Genomic DNA, 25020 nt, shown 5'->3' with positions numbered 1-25020 from the left:
TAATGGCAGGTGTTGATAAAACTGAGCACAAATGTAAATCCCTCCAACAATCATAGAAAAGGGGTTGTGTACACTGAAGGAAATATGTTTGGATACAAACTAATAACTATTAATAAGAGAAATGGAAATATTAAAAAAATATATCCTAATAAACTATTTTTTTAATCCAAGCAAAAAATCTACCTTACAAAAGCAGTTAAGCCAACCCTTATGAAACTACTTATGAAACTTAAACATGAATCAATTAATTGATAGACAAAGTAAGTAACATATATTTATCATACCATAGCTGTCAACTTTGAATCTCACTACTCTATCCTACTATTTTAGTAATTTAATAGTCTTACCTGAAAGTGAGGACTAGACACACACTTGGCAATTTGTCGGAAAAGAGGCTCCTGAATTTTGGTAAACTGTGTTGGTTCAATAACATCTAAGATTTCTTCTATTTCACCAAGGAACATCACCTGAAAAACATGTTCAAATTAAGGCAAATAAGTTAATAGTATTTTTTATGTCATTCAAAATCTTTCTTAGGTTTGTGATAAAAGTTGGGATCCTCTTTAAATCTGCATTTGCCAATTCATATACCCCTCAGGTATGAATGTGGAATGTGTCAAGTAAAATAAGGATGAAATGTTGTAGTCCAGGACTGAATAGTAGATGTAAAAGTGTGTCTTGTTTGTTGGATACCAATAAACTACAAGAGACAGCTCTTCACAGCTCATGTAGCAGGCCTGGAATGATACAACATATTATTAGGGAGTAGAGCTCCATTACAACTTAGATGGATTGTAAATTGAATAATTAAGTCGGAGGTCTGTATTACTAAATACAATTATACCTACTAGTTCTTAAGATTCAACCAGGGATGCCCGCTCCTATGGTGGAATCACGCAGAGTGTGTCATAAAAATATTTTTTGGTGGGGATTTTGGTAGGTTTTAAAAGGTTTTTGGTAGAGATGTGCGAGCACAGGTTTTTCAGGTCGAGTCGAGTTCGAGTCGAGTTTAAACCAAAAAGATCGTAGGATGTGTAAGTTTAAGTAACTCTTTAGGGCTAGAGCATGTAACTTGTAAAACAACCCTGTTACAAGCTAAAGTACGATTATAAAAATAAATTAATCATCAATATTTGTGCAGTAACATATCAATGCATAGAAAATAATTTTAAAACAACAACAATAGAGCTCATAAATGAACTTCTACTTCTGTGAAAAATAGGTAAGTGAGCATATATTTATTTATCTACAAATTAATTACATTAATCCCTATTGATAACTAATATTGCATAATACTTGGCTAAAATTACTTAATACTTGCATCTATTAGTTATTAAGGTTGCAATTACAATAAAAAGTTTAATATAGAGATTTATTCTACAACTTGAAATTTTATTTCCTACCTTTTCACCTTTAGTTTTGTAAGTTTATTAACATTAATCTTAGTTGGTGTGCTTTTGTAACAGTATGCCTACAAAATTTCCAATGGTTTGACAGTGGGTAAAGGAGAAATAAATTTTTTAATTAAAGAAAATTAAATTTTTTAATCTCCTTCGTTAATTGTAAACAAATATTCTGTATTTAAGTTTATTTTAGTTTTTAAAAAGTCTGGCAGCCAGAGCTAAAGTTCTAGATTAGCTTTTGGTTTAACCATAGATAAAACATACTCCCTTAGTAGATTAGTCATCCTAATGGAACAGCTGAGGCCAATTTTAATGTTAGTTCTGTACGTCCAACTATAGAGGTTATGTTTTGTTTACAATTTGTTTCTTGTTATTGCAGTCATTTAAAACCTCGTTTAACCTAATAAAACGATATAATCATAAACAATAACTGGTCTCCTAGTTTTATAACCAAATAGTAAAGCACAAATCATGAAAATAACCCTAAAATAATAGAAACTAAATGTTGTCTACTCTAGCGATCAGTGTGGACGTACATGAACTAGACACAAAAAACAAGCTTCAAAATTTACAATGGGATGAGGAGTCTACTTGTGTTGCTTAGTCTATGGTTTAACACAGTTGACAGCTGCAAACATTCAGCGTGTGCGACACTAATTCAGCATATAGATAAAGATGGCATTGTAACTTTTACAGGGTTTCTAGTTTATTTCCATTATAAAATTCAAGACTAATTCCAGACTTTTCAAGACTAATTCCAGATTTTTCAAGACTAGTTTTTTTAACAATTAGTGGGTGTTGATACCAAAATGTATCGATTCTCGATTCTTGATACCGACATCAATTTTTATAGCTTAACCAAATTTTCTAAATAATACTACACCAACCCCTGTCTTTGTCATAAAGTAGTAGTATTATGATAATGTGGTGTTTTCAAGTAAAGAATAATGCAGCAATACAAAATTTTAACTAGCGAATTTGGTTTTTTTTTATCATGAAATCTCCGCGTACCGTACGTTTAAACATCATCATTGACTGCAGCGGCTACAGAAACGTGATTGTCGTCGTCCGCGATCACGGCAAAATCATTAACATTTCCCGCGGGTGTTTAGACATCACCGTCATCTCCCGCGGTCACGGAAACGTTATCGTCGACGTCGGCAATCATGGCAAAATCATGAACATTTCCCACGGCTGTGTAGACATCATCGCCATCGTCCGCGACCGCGATAAAATCATGAACATTTCCCCCGGCCGAGCAGATATCATCGTCGTCTCCCACGGTCACGGAAACGTCATCGCCGTCTCCCGCGGTCATGGAAACGTCATCGTCATCTCCCACGGTCACGGAAACGTCATCTCCCGCGATCACGAAAAAATCATGATCATTTCCCGTGGAAGAGCAGATATCATCGTCGTCTCCCGCGGTCACGGAAACGTCATCGTCGTCGTCCACGATCGCAACGAAATCATGAACATTTCCCGCGGCCTTGTAGACATCAATGACATCATCGTCGTCTCCCGCAGTCTCAGAAACGTCATCGTCATTGTCCGCGATCACGGCAAAATCATGAACATTTCCCACGGCAGTTAAGACATCTCCTTCATCTCCCGCGGTCACCGAAACGTTATCGTCGTCATCCGCGATCACGGCAAAATCATTATCATTTCCCGCGGCCGTGTAGACATAATTGTCGTTTCCCACGGTCACGGAAACATCATCGTCATCTCCCGCGGTCACGGAAACATCATCGTTGTCTCCCGCGGTCACCGAAACGTCATCACTGTCGTCCGCGATAGCACAGAAAACATACTACTATAACCCAGAATGCCAACCTCATGGTAAAAAGCATTAAGTGTTTTGAGAGAGCTTTGCCTGTCAATTCGTAGGCGGCGCCACCAGCGTTATAGTAGTATGTTATCTGTGGCGATAGCTACAAAATAATGATAATTTCTTGCGGCCGTGTAGACATCATTGACTCCCACGGTCACGGAAACGTCATCGTCGTCCTCCGCGATCGTGGCAAAATCATAAAAACATTTCCCTTGCCCGGGTAAACATCAACGTCATCTCCCGCGGTCACGGAAACGTCATCGTCATCTCCTGCAGTCACGGAAACGTCATCGTCGTCTCCCGCGGCCACGGAAACGTCATCGTTGTCTCTCGTGGTTTCGGAAACGTCATCATTGTCGTCCACTATTGCGGCAGAATCGTGAACATTTCCCGAGGCCGTGTAGACATCATCATCATTGGCTTTCGCGGTTACGTAAACGCAAGACGACGATCGCGGCAAAATAATGAAAATTCCCGACTTTGAAATCAAATTTAAGACTAAATCCCGACTTTTCAAGACCATTTTGAAATTCAATACTAATTCCCGACTTTCCCGCCTACTAGACACCCTGCTGATTTATTCATACTATGTGTAATGCCATAACTATTAATACGATTATTTGTCTGGTAACAGGATAGCTGATTTTTTATAAATAAAGGTGTTTTACAAACCAACAATATTTTGTACAACTAAGTGGTAGGTCTAAAATGTTTTTTGATCAAAGGAAATAACTAATATCATTATACTAACCAACACACGTAGACTTCTCATCCCATTGTAAATTTTAAAGTTTGTTTTTGATGTCTAGTTCATGACACTGATCGCTAGTGTCAACAAAATTTTGTTAGGTTTTGTTTAGGTTTAATTTCATGATTTGGACTTAACTGTTTGGTTATATAACTAGGGAATGAGTTATTAGGATTAGATTGTTTTATTTCGTTAAACAAGGTTTTAAACAGCTAAAATAACAAGAAAAATTTTTTAAATAAAACACAGCCTCTAAAGTGCACCTTAGTAGATTTCTAAGGATGAGGAATCTACTAATAGATTTCTAAGGATGAGAAATCTACTAAGGGAGTATTAATCTATGGTAATATTGTATAACCGTTGGTGTATCAACTTCTTAAGCTCCTCCCTCTAGTTATTAAAATTAAGCTTAAGAGAATTTCTTATACTTTTGTAGAAACAGTATGAAATTAAAATGTTGTAATTTATTTTGACAAATTGTTGTTTATGATTTCAAATTGCTTAACACGTGGTTGGATTAGGCCTTAAAATATACATGTGATTTAAAACAATGAGATAAATAAAAGGCTACATAAAAACAGTTTTAAAAGAAGTCAGAACTACACTATTTCCTTTGTTAAAAAAATTTTTAAGCATGATTAGAAGTTTTTAAAAAAAATCTGAGAAGTAGTAACCACATATAGTCGTTTATCCTTGACTTTGATTATTGACTTTGGATAGTGCAAGAAGACTTCACATCCTACTGAACAAATTTGAAACCTTTTTTGACGTATGTTTCTTGCATGGTTACGTTGGAGTGCACTGATGTAGGCAAAATGTTTACTCTTATTTTAAATTAACTCATTTTGCAATTGACATTAACTTTTTCTCGACAAATTTAACGTTCAATAAACACCTTATTAAATAAAATCAAAGATAACTTATAAAACTATTTTTTTACGTCATAAACCTTAGAGGGGTTGGTACCCCTGGATTCAACAGTACCAGAAACAGAACAAATATCAATAACTAAGAATTGGCGTAGTCAGGACTCAAACCTCAAGATGAGCTCACTATTTACCTCTTTTTGACTACACGTTTTGGGCCAATATTTGAGTAGACCCTTGACAACAGGCTCAGTGAGAGTGGCATCTTTCTCTAGGAACTGCACCACGCAGTAGGCCAGCTGAGCGTGGTACAGCGAGAGACACTTGACTTTGTGTAGTGGGATCAGCACTTTGACCAAGAACTGCTTGTGTTCCGACTTGAGGGGTAGCGCAAAACCATTGATAATACTGCCAACAAACAGTTCAACAATGTTATATAGCCTGTGTCCTCAGTTTTGTTCATATTTTAGATGTAAATTCTGCAATGGACTAAATGACCCTTGATGTAACATGAGTCAATTCAAGATCCAATTTTTGCAATTGTCAGTCAGTATGGGGATATCCTGAATATCTTGAACAATGCTCAGCATATCAGTTGATCATTTATTTAACTTCAAAAATATGAATGAGAGATAATCTACTGCAACCTTAAAAATTGTCCTGTTAAAAGTAACATGTATGCAGGTTTGACGTATTTCTGATTTAATGTGAATATTCAAATCAAATCTCTTTATTCATTTTTACACACAAACAAGAATTATTAAAATTATTAATTGAAAAAATTAAGAATATTAAACAAATAAACATTATTAGAGTCTTTTTAATACTGTAAGTTCATAATTTATTATGAAACTTGCAATCCTAATTAACACAAATTAATTGATAACTTTGAACTAAACACAAAGTTTAGGAAATAATAATCAATAACCAAGATATAATTTTCGAACAAATTACACCAACACACCTTCCTAAAATTTCCAACAGCTCTCCAACACCATTGAAGTGTTCAGTCTCATAGACAAACCTGAAAAATATGATGATTGGTTTTAATTATTAAAAGCTTTTGCTATAACTCCTTTGCAATATTATTAAAGATGAAGTAAAATCTAGTCTAGTTGTATAAAACCTTCACAGTTAATTAAAGATCGTGCTCTATTAAGAGTTGGCTCTATCGTGTAGAGGGTGTGGTATTATCTCATTTAACTAAAAGTTATTTGTCATTCGCACGATTTTACAGCAAAACCTCGAGGACTGAACATTAAACCAGCCCACTCCCAAAGTATACTTTAGTACAATGAATAATGTAATAAATATAAATTATTATAGCATAATCATAGCCTCCTCTAATACAAGGTGTTAGTGTGTGGCAACGTTAAGCATATTTTCATGGTAATAACAGAAATGACAAAAGTGTAAACATAAATATCTCCCATACTGTCCATCAACCCTTTGAGTGCCACCGCGTCTCGCTCCGAGAAGCACCATTGTCGTAGCTTGAGTGCCGAGCGTCTTGTAGCAAGATGATCAAGGTTGCGCGAGAAATGCCAGCATCTCGGTGCGAGACGCTCAGAAAATCACTTGAAACAGTATCACATTTCAATAAAGCTAGCTGCAAATCACACCAAATGCGACAGAAGGAGGTTGGCAACAACTGTTTTGCTCTTTTACTGTACAATGGAGCTGAGAAATGTGGTCAAATAATCAAAAACCATTACGCAATTAGACAGCTTTACACAGCTGGCTCGTGTGTTGTTGTTTCGATTGTTTACGTTCTAGTAAATGTTTGTTTACAAATTGTTTGGTTATAGAATTGCAGGTTATGGTCATGAATCGTTGATAAATACATTTAAACCTTTAAAAAGTTATAATACCACAACTTATTCGTGCATTTGGTGATGGTTTGTGGCTAATCACATAAAGTGTATGCGGTAACTGGACTTCGTAAGTCAGGCCTATAGATGCATGATTTTATTTTGACGGTTTGCGTATTTTCTGCATGGCTCCTAATAGTACCTATTCTAAACATAAAAACATAAAAAACAAAACATAAAATACAGTCAAACTAGTGGAATCCCGTCGAAATCGACGGTAACTTTCGAGGCTTACGTTAATTCATCTAACTGCGATGAATTAGGTGAAATATACATATTTTGAGCATTTAACATTGTTCAAAGAGTAATATTGCCTTAGTTGCCAAATTTGGTTGTTCATTCAATGATTAAAATATTTCCTATCCTGTACGTCATCGGAGTTATTATTAAAATGTTATATGGTATCTCCTCCTTTGGTAGAACCTTTAAATATTATTTAAATCGTATTGGTGGATCTTGTAGTTAAACATTTCCGCGACTTCATCAGTGTTTGAGAAAAAATATATGTTTGTTGAGAAGACACGTTCTAACTCCAAAGGGAGTTATACCTATCCGTTACAGTGTAAGTTTGATTTTCCTTCGTCACGTCGCGCATATCGTACTTCTGTGCCAATGAATGAACCCTCTAGCATAGTTTTGAGAAATTGACTATGGGGTTACTGATAAAGCTGGAATTCCTTGACATGGGGGATGTCAGTTAGTTGTCTCGGCCTTATCAATATCGTAAAGTTGTCAATATAATCTCTCTACGGAATGTTAGGTGTAGTGGAATACATGAAGTAAAGTTGGCTTTTATTCTTGAACTGTTAGGGGCCTCCTAGTTCATATGATCTTGGCGGCTTCATTGGCAATAAATAATGCAAATGACATAGCAATGGAACATTTCCAAAAAGCAAAAATACTGTAAAATGGCTGTTACGTATATATTGACGTTTACATATTGTTAATCAACGTATATGATAAATACTTTAATCCTTTAATACGTTTTTTATGGCGACCATTCATAGTAGGTAAGCCAAGTATGAATGGAGATGAGTGTAGGATGAGTGGCACGATCTTGAAGTCTTGTTAGTGACTAAGGCCGATGTGGAGTCAAATGTGGCACAAAGTATGCCACACCGAAATTCCTTGGATACAGCTGTTAACTAATAGCCCATACAGCGAATGGCAACCAAGGGACCTGCAGTTTATAGTTGAATTGGAACCAATTTTTTTTGCATTGGTATTCATGAATTGGTATAATTATCAGGATATCACTGCGGGTAGTCGTAGTACTCACTCGTGCAGACGTTAATCCACAACAGGGAGTATCGCATCCACAGTGCATTCCTATAAATCTCCACAATTCGTGACCTCCTAGTAGCTGGATTACAGGACGACGCCACCCGTCCCAGTCAAAGGATTATGTGATCTAGTTTAAAAGGAATATGACCTTTCTGTCATGACAGTAGCTGCTTAAATTGTATTTTCTCTTTGTACCATATTTACAGCCAAAATGTCGTGTTATTTTCAATAATGTTACAAATTCGGTGCGCCAAAGTCCCTAATATAGGCAGGTGCAAATAATTTGTCAAGATAGGTACCATTTTAGGCAATGTTTCTAAGTTTGGATTTTATTAGACACAATAAGAGCAGATATTTCTACATAAATATTTGATATTTTGTAGAATAATATGATAAAATGTATGCAAAGTGGCGAAAAAGGCACACACCAACCCGTACAATAGATATAAGATAGCTCAATAAGAAATAATTTAAGAATTGCTGTGATAAAAGGATTTTCCACTGATTTCGTAATGGAACGTTATATTGCAAAACATGGCATGATAAAGAAGAAAATCAATTTTAAAATCAGAAAATAACATTGCAAATACTTATTTGGTAGAATTCAACTCCCAATAAATATGTGTTGTTTGAAATACAATTTAAAAATGAACAGCTGTTTCATTAAAAAGTATTATTCTCATGGCCAAAATGTAAACAACTCTGTGGAGGGATCTTTTAAGGCTTCTGGGGCAGAGTCCTAAGGGATTTTGCTTAGTTTTTCTTTTGATAACTCATCTACAGACCAAGACCTTTCTTTGGACACCTCTACCAAGTTTCTACGCCCAACCGTTCTCTCAAATTAGTGGAGACAAAGTTTCCAATCAAATATTTAGATTCCCCCATGTTAATCTTATGGGAGAAACTCCAACTTTGATGGCCTGTGGGGCAAAGCCCGAGGATTTTTACTACATGAATTGGTGAAAGGGGGCGTCTACACAAAAAATACTTTATTTTGACACGTCGTTTGTAAAAATCCGTCCATTATTAACGGAGGAGTAGTGTTTTCTAGAAATCGCCTTCACGTATTATATACAGGGTGATTTGTACTCAGTGTGACAAAATTTTTTTGATGTAAGTACAAAGTAAATGAAGTGTGATGATGCAAATCAAATGTTCCAAGTCTCAAAATTAGCGTCCCAAATAATTATTTTATGTTTTTCAAAAATAACCATGCTTTTAAACTTAATACAGCGATTTCTCAATTACCTGTATATGGATTTGAGTAGATAATGTCATTTTCGTGTTCTACATTAAATTTTGAACAAGAATAATGGAAAATGACGGAGGATCAGTTGTAAAAACTTCATTGTAAATCGATTCAAAGATAAAAATTAAGATATTTGATAAAAATTTTAAAAACAATGGTCCATTGCATTTTTCACACCCTGTATACAAGAAAGTGTCGGAATATGTTAAAAACTGCGCCATTTTATAAGCTTTCCAACCATATGCTACACTATTGAGGTTTATATATTTTTTTGTTTGTTTTAGTGGTTTGAATACCAGAAAACAGGGAACCTTTTTACTGTTTTTACTGTTCAAGCTGAATCAAAAATACAACTTTTGCTTAATACATGCCGGCTTTCTATGTTTTAAATGTTAAAGACACCATGCTTTGTAGTCTTCAAACCATTAAAGCGTACATAAGCAGACATAAACCTCAATAGTGTAGCATATCGTTGGAAAGCTTATAAAATGGCGCAGTTTTTAACATATTCCGACACTTTGTTGTATACAGGGTGTGAAAAATGCAATTGACCATTGTTTTTCAAATGTTTATCGAACATCTTAATTTTTATCTTTGAATCTATTTACAATGGAGTTTTTACAACTGATCCTGCGTCATTTTCTATGATTCTTGTTCAAAATTTAACGTAGAACACGAAAATGACATTATCTACTCAAATCCATATACAGGTAATTGATAAATCGCTGTATTAAGTTTAAAAACATGGTTATTTTTGAAAAACATAAAATAATTTTTTTGGAAGCTAATTCTTAGACTTGGAACATTTGATATGCATCATCACACTTCATTTACTTTGTACTTATACCAAAAAAATTTTGTCACACTGAGTACAAATCACCCTGTATAAGGATGTAAAATGATATAGTTTTGTCTGTAATAAGTCCTAGAGCATGATTTAGGTTGTTTGCTGGGTAGGGCCTAGAATTTTTCGAGACCTCTTTGTAGTAAATGTTACATATTTTTTTGGACTTATACAATAAATATATTTGTTATACATGATTTCTCTTTAGTTTTTAATGCTCTTTAAAATGAATGTAAAATTGAATGTCGATGAATAATTTTGAATTGTGTTATTTAAACTCAAACTTTGAAAATGAGAATAAACTTCACCTTATTTCTGTCTTGTCCATGAACATATGTTATTTTAACTCATGTAACACCAACTAAAATTAGTATTTTACAATGCACAATCTAATAATCTACAAAACAAAACAAATTTAGGCCAAAAATGTAAATCTATCTATCTATATATATAATACGTGAAGCCGTTTTTTGTTAACGCAACTCCTCCCTTATTTGTAGACCAATTTCAACGTTTAAGGTGTCAAAAGATTCGTCTGAATATGTAGTTTTGCAATAAGGTTTTAGAATTTTGAAATTCCTACTCTTGAGGGCGTGAGACCCTCTCAAAGGTCGGGTTTTCCCCATAAGAAATACACAGAACAAATTTAATAACAAAAAACAGCTGTTTATAAAAAGAAACTCATTAGCTTTTTGGGAATAAATATTAAAGTTTGTAATATTCAGGTTAAGAAGACCAAGTAAAACAGTTAATCAGTTTTGTTGTAAGAACAGAAAATGCCTCAAGTTCAAAGATGAAATGTTGAAAACCGGAGGATGAGACATTTAATACAGTAATTAACTTATCTTATGCGTATAAGGAGAGTAGAAAAAGAGAGGCCTGGTCTAACAGATACCCATCCAGATACACTTTGGTGATATATTGCTTGGTTGATATATTTGGTGATAATATTAGCCAGTTCTGCTATGCAACTTACTTTGGAAGTGAAAAAATATACAAACCACATAGTGTTGTCACGGTGGTAAAGTAAACTTGCCTAATGTCAGATCAATTGAATGCATGCAAGAAATGTTTACTTCTGACACTGACAGATTGAGATATTTAAAAACATTTATTACATACTATAATAATGCCTTGACTATGATAAGTTCAAGTAGTAAGATTATACTAAATCTTGGCGGACCTTATGTTTTTATTGTAAACTTTTGTATTACTTGCTCTACTTCAATTGAGAAAAAAACGCAAATGGATTGTTTACTTCTAGGTTATGTTGCCAGTTCTTCGGGCTCACTTATATAAATTTTTTTACTGAATTCACCAACACAATCCAGAAATTTCAAGTAAAAAATAAGAAGTTTCAAAAACTCATTTGCCTTTGAAAGTTTTAGTGGCAATATTAGACAAAACATAAGTGAAGGAATTAGTGTTTCTATATTCAACGATCGAGTAGTTACAGTCAAGTTTATTTTTATGATTCAGGAGAGGCAAATAATATAGGTACGCTGTTCAAAAAGAGAAAATGAAAATTGCTATCCAAATCTTATAGCTACAAGAGTTCTCCAACCTATTTCGACAAATGAATCCATACTTTCAAAAATTTGGGACAGGTATTAAGAGAAACTCCACTGAACAACGTGAGAACCTTCTGATGCGGGGCATATACTGTCACTGACAGAAAACACGTTAATATACGTTAACCAACTTTCAATGGTGTTGCTGCTTTAGCCTATTTAAAGCAGATTATGGCTGTCCAGTTAGTAACCCAGAGTTTGTGGGTAAAAAATAGAGCACATGAAATGGTTGATATCACCCCACTTATCTGGATTGTCTACGGAGAAATTGTTTTGATTTATGGGGATGTCTCAAATCGAAGAAATAAAATGACCCAACTTAAATGACTTAACACAGGTTATCAGTAAGTGAGACAGTTTTCTTCAACTCTCAATGCTGGAAAAACTTTGTTGCAACATGCGGCTCAATGGCGATTTTCCTAAACACCTGCATTTATGTGGAAAAATGGTCAGCATTCCTAGAAGCAACACCATATGTAGGCCTGGAAAACCTCAAATCAACTCAAATTGTTTCACCCGCTCGAGGCACTCAAAGGGTTATAAACTTGTGTAACACAGCTGTTTCGGTTTGACGGCACAGCGTTGTTGCCACTTTTGTCTCGACGCGGCCTATAATTCAAGTTTTGCAGATATATCAATACTCTGTCTTATAATCCTGGAAAACAATTAAATGATTTCCCCAATGAGAAAATAACGTTTATAGCTTTGTTAACGACAATCAGCTGTTTTGTTGCATGGTTAAAACAACAAAATTAGCCTTCTAATTAAATTGAAACTTTGTGGAAAGATGTAAAACATTAAGGACAGTTTGCTTTACACCTTGCTTCTTGTAATTCCGTCACAAATATTAACTCAACATCAATCTCAAATAATTCATTGATAAAAAAATCATTTAAATTGAATAGGAAATACACAATACTAAATTCCATTTTCTGTACAGAATAGGTCTCATGAGATTTATAGTCATGCTACTAACATTACTGGAAACATCATGTTTATTGTCATGAGGGATGTGTCAACTGTCATTAGGGTGCTAAAGAACATGCTATCTATTTCTATAACCTTATGCTTTTCAGACGTTAGTATTAAGGCTTAATGATTTAGATTTTGACTCTATTAAGGCCTAGTCAAAACTAGTACAGAAGTTAAAGATTGTAATACGTTATGGTTTTGGGTAGGCGTAGTTTTGGGTACGCCAATGATGTTTTAAGGAAAGCTAATGCAGCTGAAATGGTCATTTAAAAGTGTAACATTTGATCCATAATGGCTTTATAAAAACACAAAATACATTGGTTTGAAAAGAAAATAATAATTATTCATAGACAGAAAAGACTGTAGATAAAGTCAAACACACTAAAGCTTGTTTTAAATTAATTTGCTAAGCAAAACCCAGGCATGGAGTTTGCGCCACCATAATATGCACACACATAAAAATTACTCCGTAATTTATCGCTGAATTTGTGTTCTTTAAAGGTATGAAAAAAATATTTGTACTCGGAAGTAACAATAAAAAAAATAAAAAAATGCTGGTTGGGCAAACTTTACGTTAAGCTTTCCACCCAAAGAATTTGCCATATATTATTATACATATATGTAAATTAAGTGTTCAATTTGTGCTCCAACAATATACAGGTTTTAAAATTTGTGCTCAAAAGACACCAGAGTTATTGCAGAAAAATCTCTGCCATTTATGACATCACTCGCTCTACCACATTGACCAAATTGTTGAAACTTATGTCAAGATTTTGTAAACTGTAACTGTTAAACACAAAAATTTTATATTTATATCTACAATAGAGTACAAATTAGTAGTACCTAAGGGATTATTTGATGTGTGTTTATGGTGGGGCCAACTTCACGCCAGTCTTTTTACTAGCAGCTTAGTGATAACTCCAAATAAAATTACACGTTTATAAGGTAGATATTCAGATCTGTGATGACTAGGGGTATAATAATAATAATAATAATATTAATATAACCTTAAGAAGATGTTGTTGATTTGTTTCCGGATAAATGCTCGAAGGCCAAGAAACTTGCCATAAATCCTATGTAAAACCGTTTTTAGGAAATCTCTTTCTCTTGGGTCTTCACTATCAAACAAATCTAAAAGCTGAAACAATATTATCACATTAGATAAATTATAAAATGCAATACATAGATTATTTGTAAAATAAAACTAGCAGCTATACCCATACTTTGTGACATGAGAGGAATTTAAATCTATTACTGTAGAACTCTGACTATCCAAACTCCAACCCTCCAAATTGACAACCAGCCGAAATGTTTACAAAAATAATTTCAAAACCTAAAACTAAAGTAATGACAATTGTTATTCAAGAAGGTGGAAGGGTAGAAGCCATGATCGTGGCAAAACCCTGAACATCTCCTGTGGTTGTGTAGTCATCATCCTCGTCTCCCGCAGTCACAAAAACATCATCGTTGTCTTTCAAGATTACGGAAAAATTTTAAACATCTTTTGCAGTCTTGTAGTAAACTTAATCATCATCTATCGTGGGCACAGAAAATTATCATCATCTCCCACAGTTACCTCAAATATGTCATTCTCATCAATCGAAGCAAATGCGCCAATTTTCAAATTCAAAATCTTTCCAGAAACGTGAAAAAACTAAGTATGTCCACCTCAGTTTTTGTAAAAATCCAACTATCCAAATTTGTCATTATCCCAATGTGGTATTGTCACATGTGATTTTGACAGATGGAGTTCCACTGTATATGAAATAGTTACCATAAAACCCACCATTGATTTAAGAAATACTATTGAATTAAAGTACAACCCTGCTAATCTGTTACCTATAGGACGATGGTCATAACAATGAATAGATTGGACTATCTGAGAAGCATATTAAATGACCAAGTCAACTGCCATTCATTGATCGTGCATGATGTAGAAAGATAATAATAATGTTACAGTGGGAGACAATTAGATGTTTTCATGACATAGGGAGATGTTAAATATTTTCATACAATTGCTGTAAACGACAATGTTACTGTGATCTTAAGAAACGTTCAATATTTGGCCACAATTGCGGGAGACTACAATGATGTTTCCTTTACCACATGAGATAATCAGAAGTATGCTACGATCGCAGATCGCAGATAACAACAATAATTTCTATGAAAGCGGGAGTTTGCCGCGATTGCAGATAGACCCCTAACAACAATTAAGTTTATGTGATTGTTGAAGATGATGACCACTCCGTGAGTTCGAGAGATGTTTAATATTTTGCCACGATCACAGAAGACAATTATGATATTCACACGACCGCGGGGGATGTTCAGGATTTTGAAGCAATCGCAGAAGACTATAATAATGTTTTCTGTGACCTAGGGTTCTTTTGAGATTTTTCAATCGAAGAAGACAATGATAATTCTTGTGACCGTAGGATAAATGTTTCCGAGATCACAAAAAACTCTGACTGATGTTTCCGTGGTTGGATGGGAAAACATGATTTTTCACGTTACTGCCGAAGACGTTGATCATATCTCTACATGGCAAATAGCCGCAATAACATTGTCACTGATAGGGGATAGCAAGGTCAGATTAAGTAAGGAGTCGGACAATCCGAGGTTGGATTAGAGGTGTGTAAATTGCTAAGTATGATGAAATGCTATTAAGAGGTGAAAAATTGTTAGCCTACCTAAAACGATATAAAAGTGGCACTGGTACGGATTTGAAAATACTGCAATATTCAATAAAAGTGTGCTCACTTGAAAGCTTGATCTATATTTATATTCAATAGGTAAAAAGAGCAAGCAATAAATCAATTACTGGAGGATCATAATCCTCTGGTATGCTGGGATTGGAGGGTTACCAAAAGGTAGGAAATCAAGGTATTGAAACCTTCTATTCCATATTCAAACATTATTTCATAAAACATTATGATGAAAATGAGTTTGAGTAAAGTGTTTTAAATGTCGTCAATACGGGGTATTCGAGGTCGTTTTAAGCGTAAATATATACTGTATTTTTTTTAGTTTTCTGTCATAACAATTACGTTATTAACGGATGTTTCTGTTTAAAATAAAGTAAAAATAACAAGTTATTTGTTAAAATTTGCAAAAATTTGAAATAATCATTACTAGTACAGAGTGTCCAGCATCCCATCAAAATAAAATTCAAGGACAGTTCCAGGTTTTCCAGGGTCAAAGTTATAATTTTCCAAGACAAAACATACCGCTCAAAAAAAGCAAAACTACAATTCTCGCATATTTTCCTAATCATCAAAATTCAAGTACAGTAGGATCTCGTTAATCCGGCCCTATATGGGGATTAGTATGGCCGGATTATAGAAAATGCCGGATTAGTGGAAATGCATCAGAAATTGAAGTGGTTTTACAATAAACAACATTTTATTGCTTACGAAAACTATGATAACAATCATTTGAATTTCTGTACAGTATAGGCCTAATGAAATGTTGTTTAATGTATTATTGTGAAAAATAAACAGTGATATGAAACAGCAAACAACCGTACAGTACAATATCAGACGATGAACAAAGATAATCACTAAATACTGTACGTGTACAAAATGAAAATTACAGAACTTTAGGCCTACTGTACACTTTACATATAAGACCTACTTAAACAACAGCAAAATAGTTTGTAATATTTTTCTGCTTCTTTGCATTAAAAGAAAGTTTTAAAACATTTTCCTGGAGCCTCTTTAGTGTCATAATATCGGAAGCCGAAGAACCGTTTTCTTCCGCCCAAGTTATTGCAGTTGCGTAGGCACAGAGCGCCGAATCCGTGTTGACTGTGTGTGCAGCTGCAGCTGTCGACGTCGACGTACTGGCTCCGCCCACTCCGCCCTCCTCGTCCCCCTCCTCCACGTCACAGCCGTCTAGAACATCTTCGATGATCTCATCGTCTGTCATGATTTGACACTGCTCGTCGTCTGCTCCGTCTAACCAGGCGGTAACATCGGCTGATGTCAGATCTTCTGGATCGTCTACTAACTGTTCGGCTATTGCTTCTCTCAAGTCATTTAGCTCAGCATCTGTTGTCACTGTCGTTTGAGGATTTGATTGTCTTCTGTAATCCTCTAATAAATCAAGAGAAGGCCACAACTTCGCCCATGAACAAACAATTGTTTTTGTTGCAAGTTTTTCCCATGCGCTTGCAAGATTAAAAACAACATCTTTCAGGTTGGTTTCCTTCAGAGCTGTAACAACACCCCCCTCTTTTGACAAAACACTGTACAAAAGGGTTTTTTTGTAATTCGTTTTTATAGTTTGGATCACATTTTGGTCCATGGGCTGGAGTATCGGAGTTACATTTGGGGGCAAAAATAAAGCAGTGATTTTTCCATCCCTACTTTTTAACTCATCCTCATCTGGATGTCCAGGACAATTATCGAGCAACAAAATGGCCTTTTGAGGCAGTTTTTGTGCTTTCAAAAACTTTTTTACCGATGGTACAAACGTTTGATGGAACCATTCCAAAAAAAGAGTTTTTGTCATCCATCCTTTTGTCGAGTTTGTGTATGTAACTGGCAACTGTGTGTTTTTGAAAGCCCTTGGCTTTTTGGCTTTCCCAATAACAAGCAATTCTAATTTATGTGTGCCACTAGCATTACAACACGGCATAAAAGTTACTCTATCTTTGGCCAACTTGCGACCAGGGGCACTAGCTTCCTCTCTATGAACGAATGTTTGTTTCGGCAAAAGACGCCAAAACAGACCACTCTCGTCAGCATTGTAGATCTGATCTGGGCCTAAGTCCATTTCATCCACGATTTCTTTAAATTTTTCAATAAAAGGCTCTGCAGCCGCTACATCACACGAAAGCCTTTCACCAGTCATAGTTAGCAGTCGAATTCCAAAGCGTCGTTTGAATTTATCCAGCCACCCAACACTTGCACGGAAGTCGTCCTTTTTCATGATTTTGTTATAGAACAGTTTCGCCTTTTCCATTATGATATCACCTGAAATTGGCGTGTGTCGGCTCCTTTCTTGCATGAACCAATTATAAAGTGCGTCTTCTACTTGCGGAAATTCGCCTACTTTTAATGTCTTTCTTACCTTCGAAGATGATTCACTACTCCTCTTAAAGAATGATTCGATCTGCTCCTTCTTCTTCTTTATGTCGTGTATAGTTGCACGGCCGATATTGTATTCCTTAGACAGATGAGCCAACTTTTCGCCCTTTTCCAAACGTTTTAAAATCGTATACTTTTTATCTAAAGTCAGCGTTACATGCTTACGTTTTCCCGACATCGCACTACACTTGTAGATTGTATAGTATATACACTGTACTCACAACACTGCCTTCACTCAACTCACTGTACGCAACTACCCGTAGCAGACGTCAGTCGTCAGTGTACTGCTGTTGTGAAATATGGACACTCGCGTTTTCAAGTCTAGACATGAAAATTTACTGAATATTCGGCGAAAACACAGTGCCGGATTACTGGACGTGCCGGTCTAATGAACGGCCGGATTATAGAGACTCTACTGTAATTGTACTTACAAGCTTACAATCATTAAAAATATTGGGACAGGTATTAAGATAAAAATCACTTGAACAACGTGAGGATGTGCGGATGTTGGGCATATATTCTGTCAGACAACAATACGTTACAATTGACCAACTTCCACTACTGTTGCTGCTATATTCAAAGCAGAAGATGGCTTTGGGCTCTTGGGACATCAAAATGAAAAAGAATATCGGTCCCCAGCCCAGGTCTTTGTGATGATTTCTAATATCCTTGATATTACAACTTTGATCAGCAGTCCTGTTTACTATGCAAATTTAACTTGTTTATTTGTGTTAATGTTGTTCTCATTTCTGTGGAAGAAGGCCTTAGGCCGGGGCCACACTTGTAATTTTTAACCAGCGAGACTGGTTTTTCCGTTTTCACGTGCGAAGCACGTGAAACAGTTTAACCGTGGCCACACTCGTCTTACGAGATAGGTTTTTCGGGCAAACCAGTGAGACTGATAGAGCATGCCACACTGGTAATAAAAATCGTCCGTGTCCGTGTTCGCCCCCCTCCCCTCCATGCTCACTGTACAGTATAGAAACGTCCGTGGAAAAAATCAGCGAGATAAGATGAGTGTGTTCACTCCCATTAGCCGCAATGCCCCGCGACTAGTTTTACGTGCAACGCCCGTGGAATGTTAGTAGAGAATACACGTGCAATTCCGTTTGTCAGTCTCGCTGGTTTTACCAGCGAGACTGACAAACGCATTCACGGACGTTTTTACTCTAGTGTGGCCTGCCCCATATACCGTAATGTATCTCTCAAACCCACGGGTAACGCCCGTGGAAAAAATTCAGCGAGATAAGATGAGTGTGGCCCCGGCCTCACACAGCATTCGAAGCTGATGGTAAGCTATACCAGTTCACTAGAATTCCCTTTGGTGTCACCAACGGTGTAGCCTGCTTTCAAAGAGTGATAGACTCCATAATATCAAAAGAAAATCTTAAAGGAGTGTATGCTTATTTAGATGATATTACCATCTGTGGCGGCTCTCAAGCAGAACATGATGAGAATTTACAAAGGTTTCTTCAAGTAGCTAAAAAGTATAAGTTTACTTTGAACGATAAGAAGTCCAAGTATTCTCTTAGTTCAATAAAGCTATTAGGTTATTTGATATGTAATAAAACCATGAGACCAGATCCAGACAGACTGAAACCGTTGTTGGAAATGCCTCCTCCCAAAGATGCAACATCTCTTAAGCGTGCTGTGGGAATGTTTGCCCATTACTCTTATTAAGTGGATACGTAATTTTTCAGACAAAATACAAAACTTGGTCCGTTGTAAATCTTTTCCTTTGCCTCAATCTGCAAAATCTGCCTTTGATGAACTGAAGAAGGACATTGCCAGCTCGATTATTTCTACCATTGACCCAGAAAGTCCACTACTGGTAGAGACTGATGCATCTGACTTTGCTGTTGCTGCAACTCTAAGTCAAAATGGAAGACCTGTAGCATTCTTTTCCAGAAGTCTTTCTGACACTGAAAGAAGACACTCTGCTATTGAAAAGGAAGCAAGTGCCATTGTAGAAGCTGTACGGAAATGGAAACACTTTCTTATCGGTCATCATTTCAAACTCATACCTTTCCTTTTTGTTTGATATGAATCACTCAAGTAAGATCAAAAATGACAAAATTTTGAGGTGGCGACTTGAGTTGTCGTGTTACAGTTTTGATATCGTGTATCGTCCAGGAAATAAAAATGTCGTAGCAGATTCATTCTCAAGAGTCAGTGCCTCGGTTACTGAAAGGCCTAATCATCTCTTTGATTTACATCAAGCACTAAGCCATTCGGGTGTGACTCGAATGTACCACTAGATTAGGAGTAAGAATCTCCATTATTCCCTACAGGAAGTAAAGAATATAACAACGTCGTGTCCTGTTTGTGCTGAGGTTAAGCCACGTTTTTACAAACCTGTTGATCAGCACCTAATCAAGGCTACTTCGCCATTTGAAAGATTGAATATTGACTTCAAAGGACCTATTCCATCCAGCACAGGAAATAATTATTTACATACCATCATAGATGAGTATTCCAGATTCCCATTTGCATATCCGATATCCGTGTAGGAATACTAGTTCGTCTACTGTGATTAATTGTCTTAGTAATCTATTTTCAATGTTTGGAATTCCAAGCTACATCCACTCCGACAGAGGATCTTCATTTTTATCTCAAGAACTAGTATCGTTTTTACATTCTCGTGGTATCACCACAAGCAAAACAACACCTTACAATCCAGAAGGAAACGGACAAGTCAAGCTCTTTAACGGAACACTTTGGAGAACAATAACCCTTGCACTGAAGAGAAAGAATTTACCAACTAGGCAGTGGGAGCGTGTTCTCAATGATGCATTGCATGCTATTAGATCTTTACTGTGTACGGCTACCAATGCTACTCCCCACGAACGGTTTTTTGTGCACTCTAGGAGATCAAGCAATGGAATTGCTTTGCCCACATGGCTAAGTTTTCCTGGACCAGCTCTACTAAAATGCCATAATCAGTCAAGCAAGTACGACCAGAAAGTGGATGAAGTAGAGATGATCGAAGCTAACCCTCAGTATGATCGTGTTCGAAATCAAAATGGACAAGAATCGAACGTGTCTCTAAAGCATTTGGCTCCTCGAGGGGATGTGAGACTTCTCAGAGATGAATCCGACACTGCTATGGCCCAGACATCAAATTCTCAAGAAGAACAAGATGAGGCACAAAATGATGATGTACAAATAAATGAAAATCCAACCGATGAAATGGAAACAAGTGAAAGTGTACCTAATTTACCAGTAACTTCTCAAAGACCATTCAGGGAGAAAAGACTTCCAAAATACCTACAAGATTATGCACACAATTTTAACCAGGGGAGAATGTGATGATTTCTAATATCCTTGATATTACAACTATGATCAGCTGTCCTGGTTACCATGCAAATTTAACTTGTTTATTTGTGTTGTTCTGTAATGTTGGTTTTTACTCAAATAAAGCCTTATAATTTGTAAAAGGTTTATTCATTATTTCAACAGTCTTCTTCACATGCCACCTATGGTAATAGCTACTTCCCTATAAAGAAATTTGCTAAGCATTTGAAAGCAAATAAAATGTTTATGTAAACGTAAAATTTGAAATAAGAAATGAAAATAATGTTAATAAAGAAAACAATAACAACGCCTAAATAGTCTTAAAAATTTTCAAATCCAGTATTATCAAAATTATGCTAAACCAACCCACTACTGGATTTAAAAAAACACAATAAGGCTTCTTTCCTAGTTTAAAAAGTAAAAATTGTATTTTTGTGTATGTTGGTAATGCATTAGTGACATTATTTCTCAGTGTTATACAATAAAGACAAAAGCACCTATTTAATGAAAATGTCAACGGAATAAAGTGTATCATGGTAAGGTAGTATTTAGCTACTTTTAATCAGTGCATAATTAGCTTTCAATTATACTTAAGGGCTATACCTCATAGATCTATAAAGCTGCTGAGTCTTAAGTTTGATCATTGGATAGAACTAAAAAGATTTATTAGCATTTTGTTTTGAGCTGAAACTGTCAGATTGTGTTTGCAAAGGTTATGAGTATTCCTATAATCGTTTTACCTGCATAACTGGAAAAATACATACTTAATACGAACCCATCTGCTGATTTGAATATAATACATAGAACGGGCACACAGCTAGTCATTAATAATGAAGGATTTCTAATACATTACACCACAAAAATCAATGTTAAAAACAAGGTAAATGTACAGGCAAGAAATAATATGTATTTAAAATGTTTTTGGGAAATTTCTTATTCAAAACCTCATTAAAATAAAATTGCGTAGGCAAATTATCTATGCTAAGCTTTAGTTAAATTATTTATTGTTCTAGTATAAATAATAAGAAAAGCAAATGAACACAACATACCTGTAACACAAATTTTTGGTCTATTACTTTCTTTCCAATCGTAGGCTGAAAGTCGGATGATTCCAGAAATCTCAGGAATAACTCGTATACAAGCTAAAACAAACACCTTAAGTAAAAAAAAATTATTAAATTCGTATGTGTATAAATATGTGCTTATTCTGGTAAAACAAGAGATTTGAAGTTTAGGAGGTTAAGGTTACTGGGACATAAACTCTATGATTCTGAAATTTAAAGTAAGTAAAATCTTTAGCGATTGTAACTTAACCGATTAACCATCATTCTTCATTATTTATCACCATGTACACACAATTTGGGATTTTTTTATGTGGCGTTATTTCAAGTTATTAAATCATATACATGATGATGGTATGCAAGAATACTCCCCAAAATAGAATAGTAAAAGACCATGTAACCTCGAATCTTGACTTTAAAAGTAGCACCTAATACCAACTATTTTTATCATGTATTCTTTCTGTAGATCTATGAATTTACATCAACACATAAAGCAAAAATTAAGTGCTTCGTCATCAAACTGAATGATCATTCAATTTCTTTTAGGTGTATTTGGTAACCTTCGCACTCTTGATCCTGACAGTGAAGAGTAGAGGAGAGTACTCTGCACTGAACTAAAGTCATTATAGAGCTAACTAATGGAATTATTTTACAATGTTAAGTAGTAAAAATACCAGTGTTAGTGTTGTTCTAATAAACTGTCACCTAGCACTACAGTTAATAATTTAATGAGAAACAAAATATTTCAATTGCAAATAATACAAATATATATTCAAGCGGATGATACTGTGTGTTTTATTTTAAATCATGCACACTTTGATTTACCATCCGCATACATTTTCAGAACAATCCTACACTCTAGCAAAGTCAGTTTGTCTGTCTGTCTGCCTATCTGTATGATCTCGAAAGCCAGCGGAAAGATTTTTATTTTGACTAAATTTTGAATTTTGGAATTAGGCTAAGGACTTATAGCCTTAAAAACGTGATTGACAACAGCCACTACCTCAGGAAAATTTGCATTTCGCTACACAACTTATTTGAAAATTTTAAAATTTAACATTGGCCTTATGGCATGCCAAGTAACTATGATGGTTGAACAAAATAACAAGTAAAAAGTAAACAAAAGACTTGTAACATGTGTTTATAACAAGCCATCTACATAGTATACTAGCAGATTATAAAATATAGTACAAAGTGATTAACATCCGTTGAAACAGTATTAACCCTGCAGTGGTGACATGATTTTGAGGCTTCAACTGGTGACATAGACTAAATATTAGAATTGTTTTGAAAAAAAATTATAATAAGTATTAAGAAGAAGCATCCTGTTACGAGTGGTAATACAAGTGAAAAACATATTTTGAAGTGAGGGAAAATAACTTATTGCATTGCATGTTTTTTCTAAACTTGATTCAGAAAAGAATTCAGCAATTTTAACCTAAATATAAGATAAACAATAAAAGGTTAAATTACCTGTGTCCGCCCAGTCGATCCTTGTGCTGTGTCCTATTACAGGATATGCATTTCGGCAGAATAAACTGCCATCATCAGTCCTAATATAAGTCCTTGTTCTTCCCCATTGGGTGCGTCTTGAAGTTTTGAAACACGTACACGAACGATATTACACTTAGATACATTACAAATAAAACATAAAACACGGTAGGCCTACTTTAATTGAGCTATTACGGACATGTAGACGCGCGTCGGTCGTGTGTCGAGTCTCGACTGGGGTCAGACGTTACTTGCAGAGTTGACCTTTGTCCTGTCTCTGTCCTTTGTAGCTACAGGTGGCGTTTCATTCAACTTTAACAATGCTTCGAATAATATGTTGGATTGTAGTGTACTTTTATCATTCAGGAGGTTGTGGGGGGTTGTTTTAGATGCTCTATAAATTTCATATTGCTCTAGTGATGTCATTACTCGACTTTTTCTACAAATGTGTAAAGGTTTTAAATTTTCATTCAGGCTGGAATAACTGTGATTGCTGTCAATTAGGTGTTCGGCAAAATTGGATTGTTGTGTTAAACTATTTTTGGGAAGGTGTTCTTTAAACCTCTTAATAAATGGTCTGCCAGTCTGTCCAATATAGAATTTATTACAGTCACTGCATGTTATTTTGTATACTCCGGATTTATCACTCAGGTTTTTAACATTTTGTTGGGCTCTAGGTTTGAGGAGATTTTGGACTTTATTAGATGTTCTAAACGCTACAGTTTTTCCGTGTTTTTTTAATTCATTTTTTAAAGTTTGGGTGATTTTTTCTCCGTATTCAACTGAGACGAATTCTGTTTTTAATTGAGGCCTTGGATCTGTAGTCTCTTTACTAATTTTCTTTCTATGTCTGCTGATTAATGTGTCGATGATGTTAGGATTAAATCCATCATTGACAGCTATATATTTGATGACATTTCTCTCATTCTCGAAGTTTGCGGTACTAAGTGGTACTGATAGTAATCTATGTACCAAACTATTGTAAGCTGCTAATTTATGTGCTAGGGGGTGGTGGGAGGTTTCATGGATGGTTGTGTCTGTTGCTGTAGGCTTCCTGTATATGTTGAATGAAATATTTTCTTCGTTTTTTATTAAAGATAAATCTAAAAAATTAAGTTTGTTGTCAGCTTCTAATTCAGTGGTGAAACCTAGTTTAGGATGAAAGCTGTTCATGTAGTTGCTGAAAAGTTGAAATTACCTGTTATTGCCATCGTACAAGGTCACAATGTCATCCACATATCTGTAGTAAAAAATTTTTTTACTTTTTATTTTTAATTATTTTGCATTTTTGTCTGACCCCAGTCGAGACTCGACACACGACCGACGCGCGTCTACATGTCCGTAATAGCTCAATTAAAGTAGGCCTACCGTGTTTTATGTTTTATTCGTAATGTATCTAAGTGTAATATCGTTCGTGTACGTGTTTCAAAACTTCAAGACGCACC

At 35.3% G+C, this 25020-nt stretch overlaps 1 protein-coding gene across 1 annotated transcript in view; it reads right to left on the bottom strand.

Moving 5' to 3' along the window:
- LOC128985375 (serine/threonine-protein phosphatase 2A 56 kDa regulatory subunit alpha isoform) overlaps positions 1-25020 on the bottom strand; it is an 86769-nt gene that overhangs the window by 4770 nt on the left and 56979 nt on the right. The window contains exons 5-9 of the mRNA XM_054404812.1: positions 22073-22165; positions 13650-13780; positions 5816-5875; positions 5046-5259; positions 348-467 (exon numbers count right to left, since the gene is read on the bottom strand). Of these exons, the coding sequence (XP_054260787.1) occupies positions 348-467; positions 5046-5259; positions 5816-5875; positions 13650-13780; positions 22073-22165 (618 nt within the window). The remainder of the gene's footprint in view (positions 1-347; positions 468-5045; positions 5260-5815; positions 5876-13649; positions 13781-22072; positions 22166-25020) is intronic.

The sequence above is a fragment of the Macrosteles quadrilineatus genome, unplaced genomic scaffold (assembly GCF_028750875.1).
Source record: "Macrosteles quadrilineatus isolate MER2022 unplaced genomic scaffold, UCM_ALF_1.0 Scaffold_2__2_contigs__length_208266976, whole genome shotgun sequence".
Lineage (NCBI taxonomy): Eukaryota > Metazoa > Arthropoda > Insecta > Hemiptera > Cicadellidae > Macrosteles > Macrosteles quadrilineatus.
Note: the sequence above shows the minus strand (reverse complement) of the source record. Positions and strands in the feature narration are given on the sequence as shown.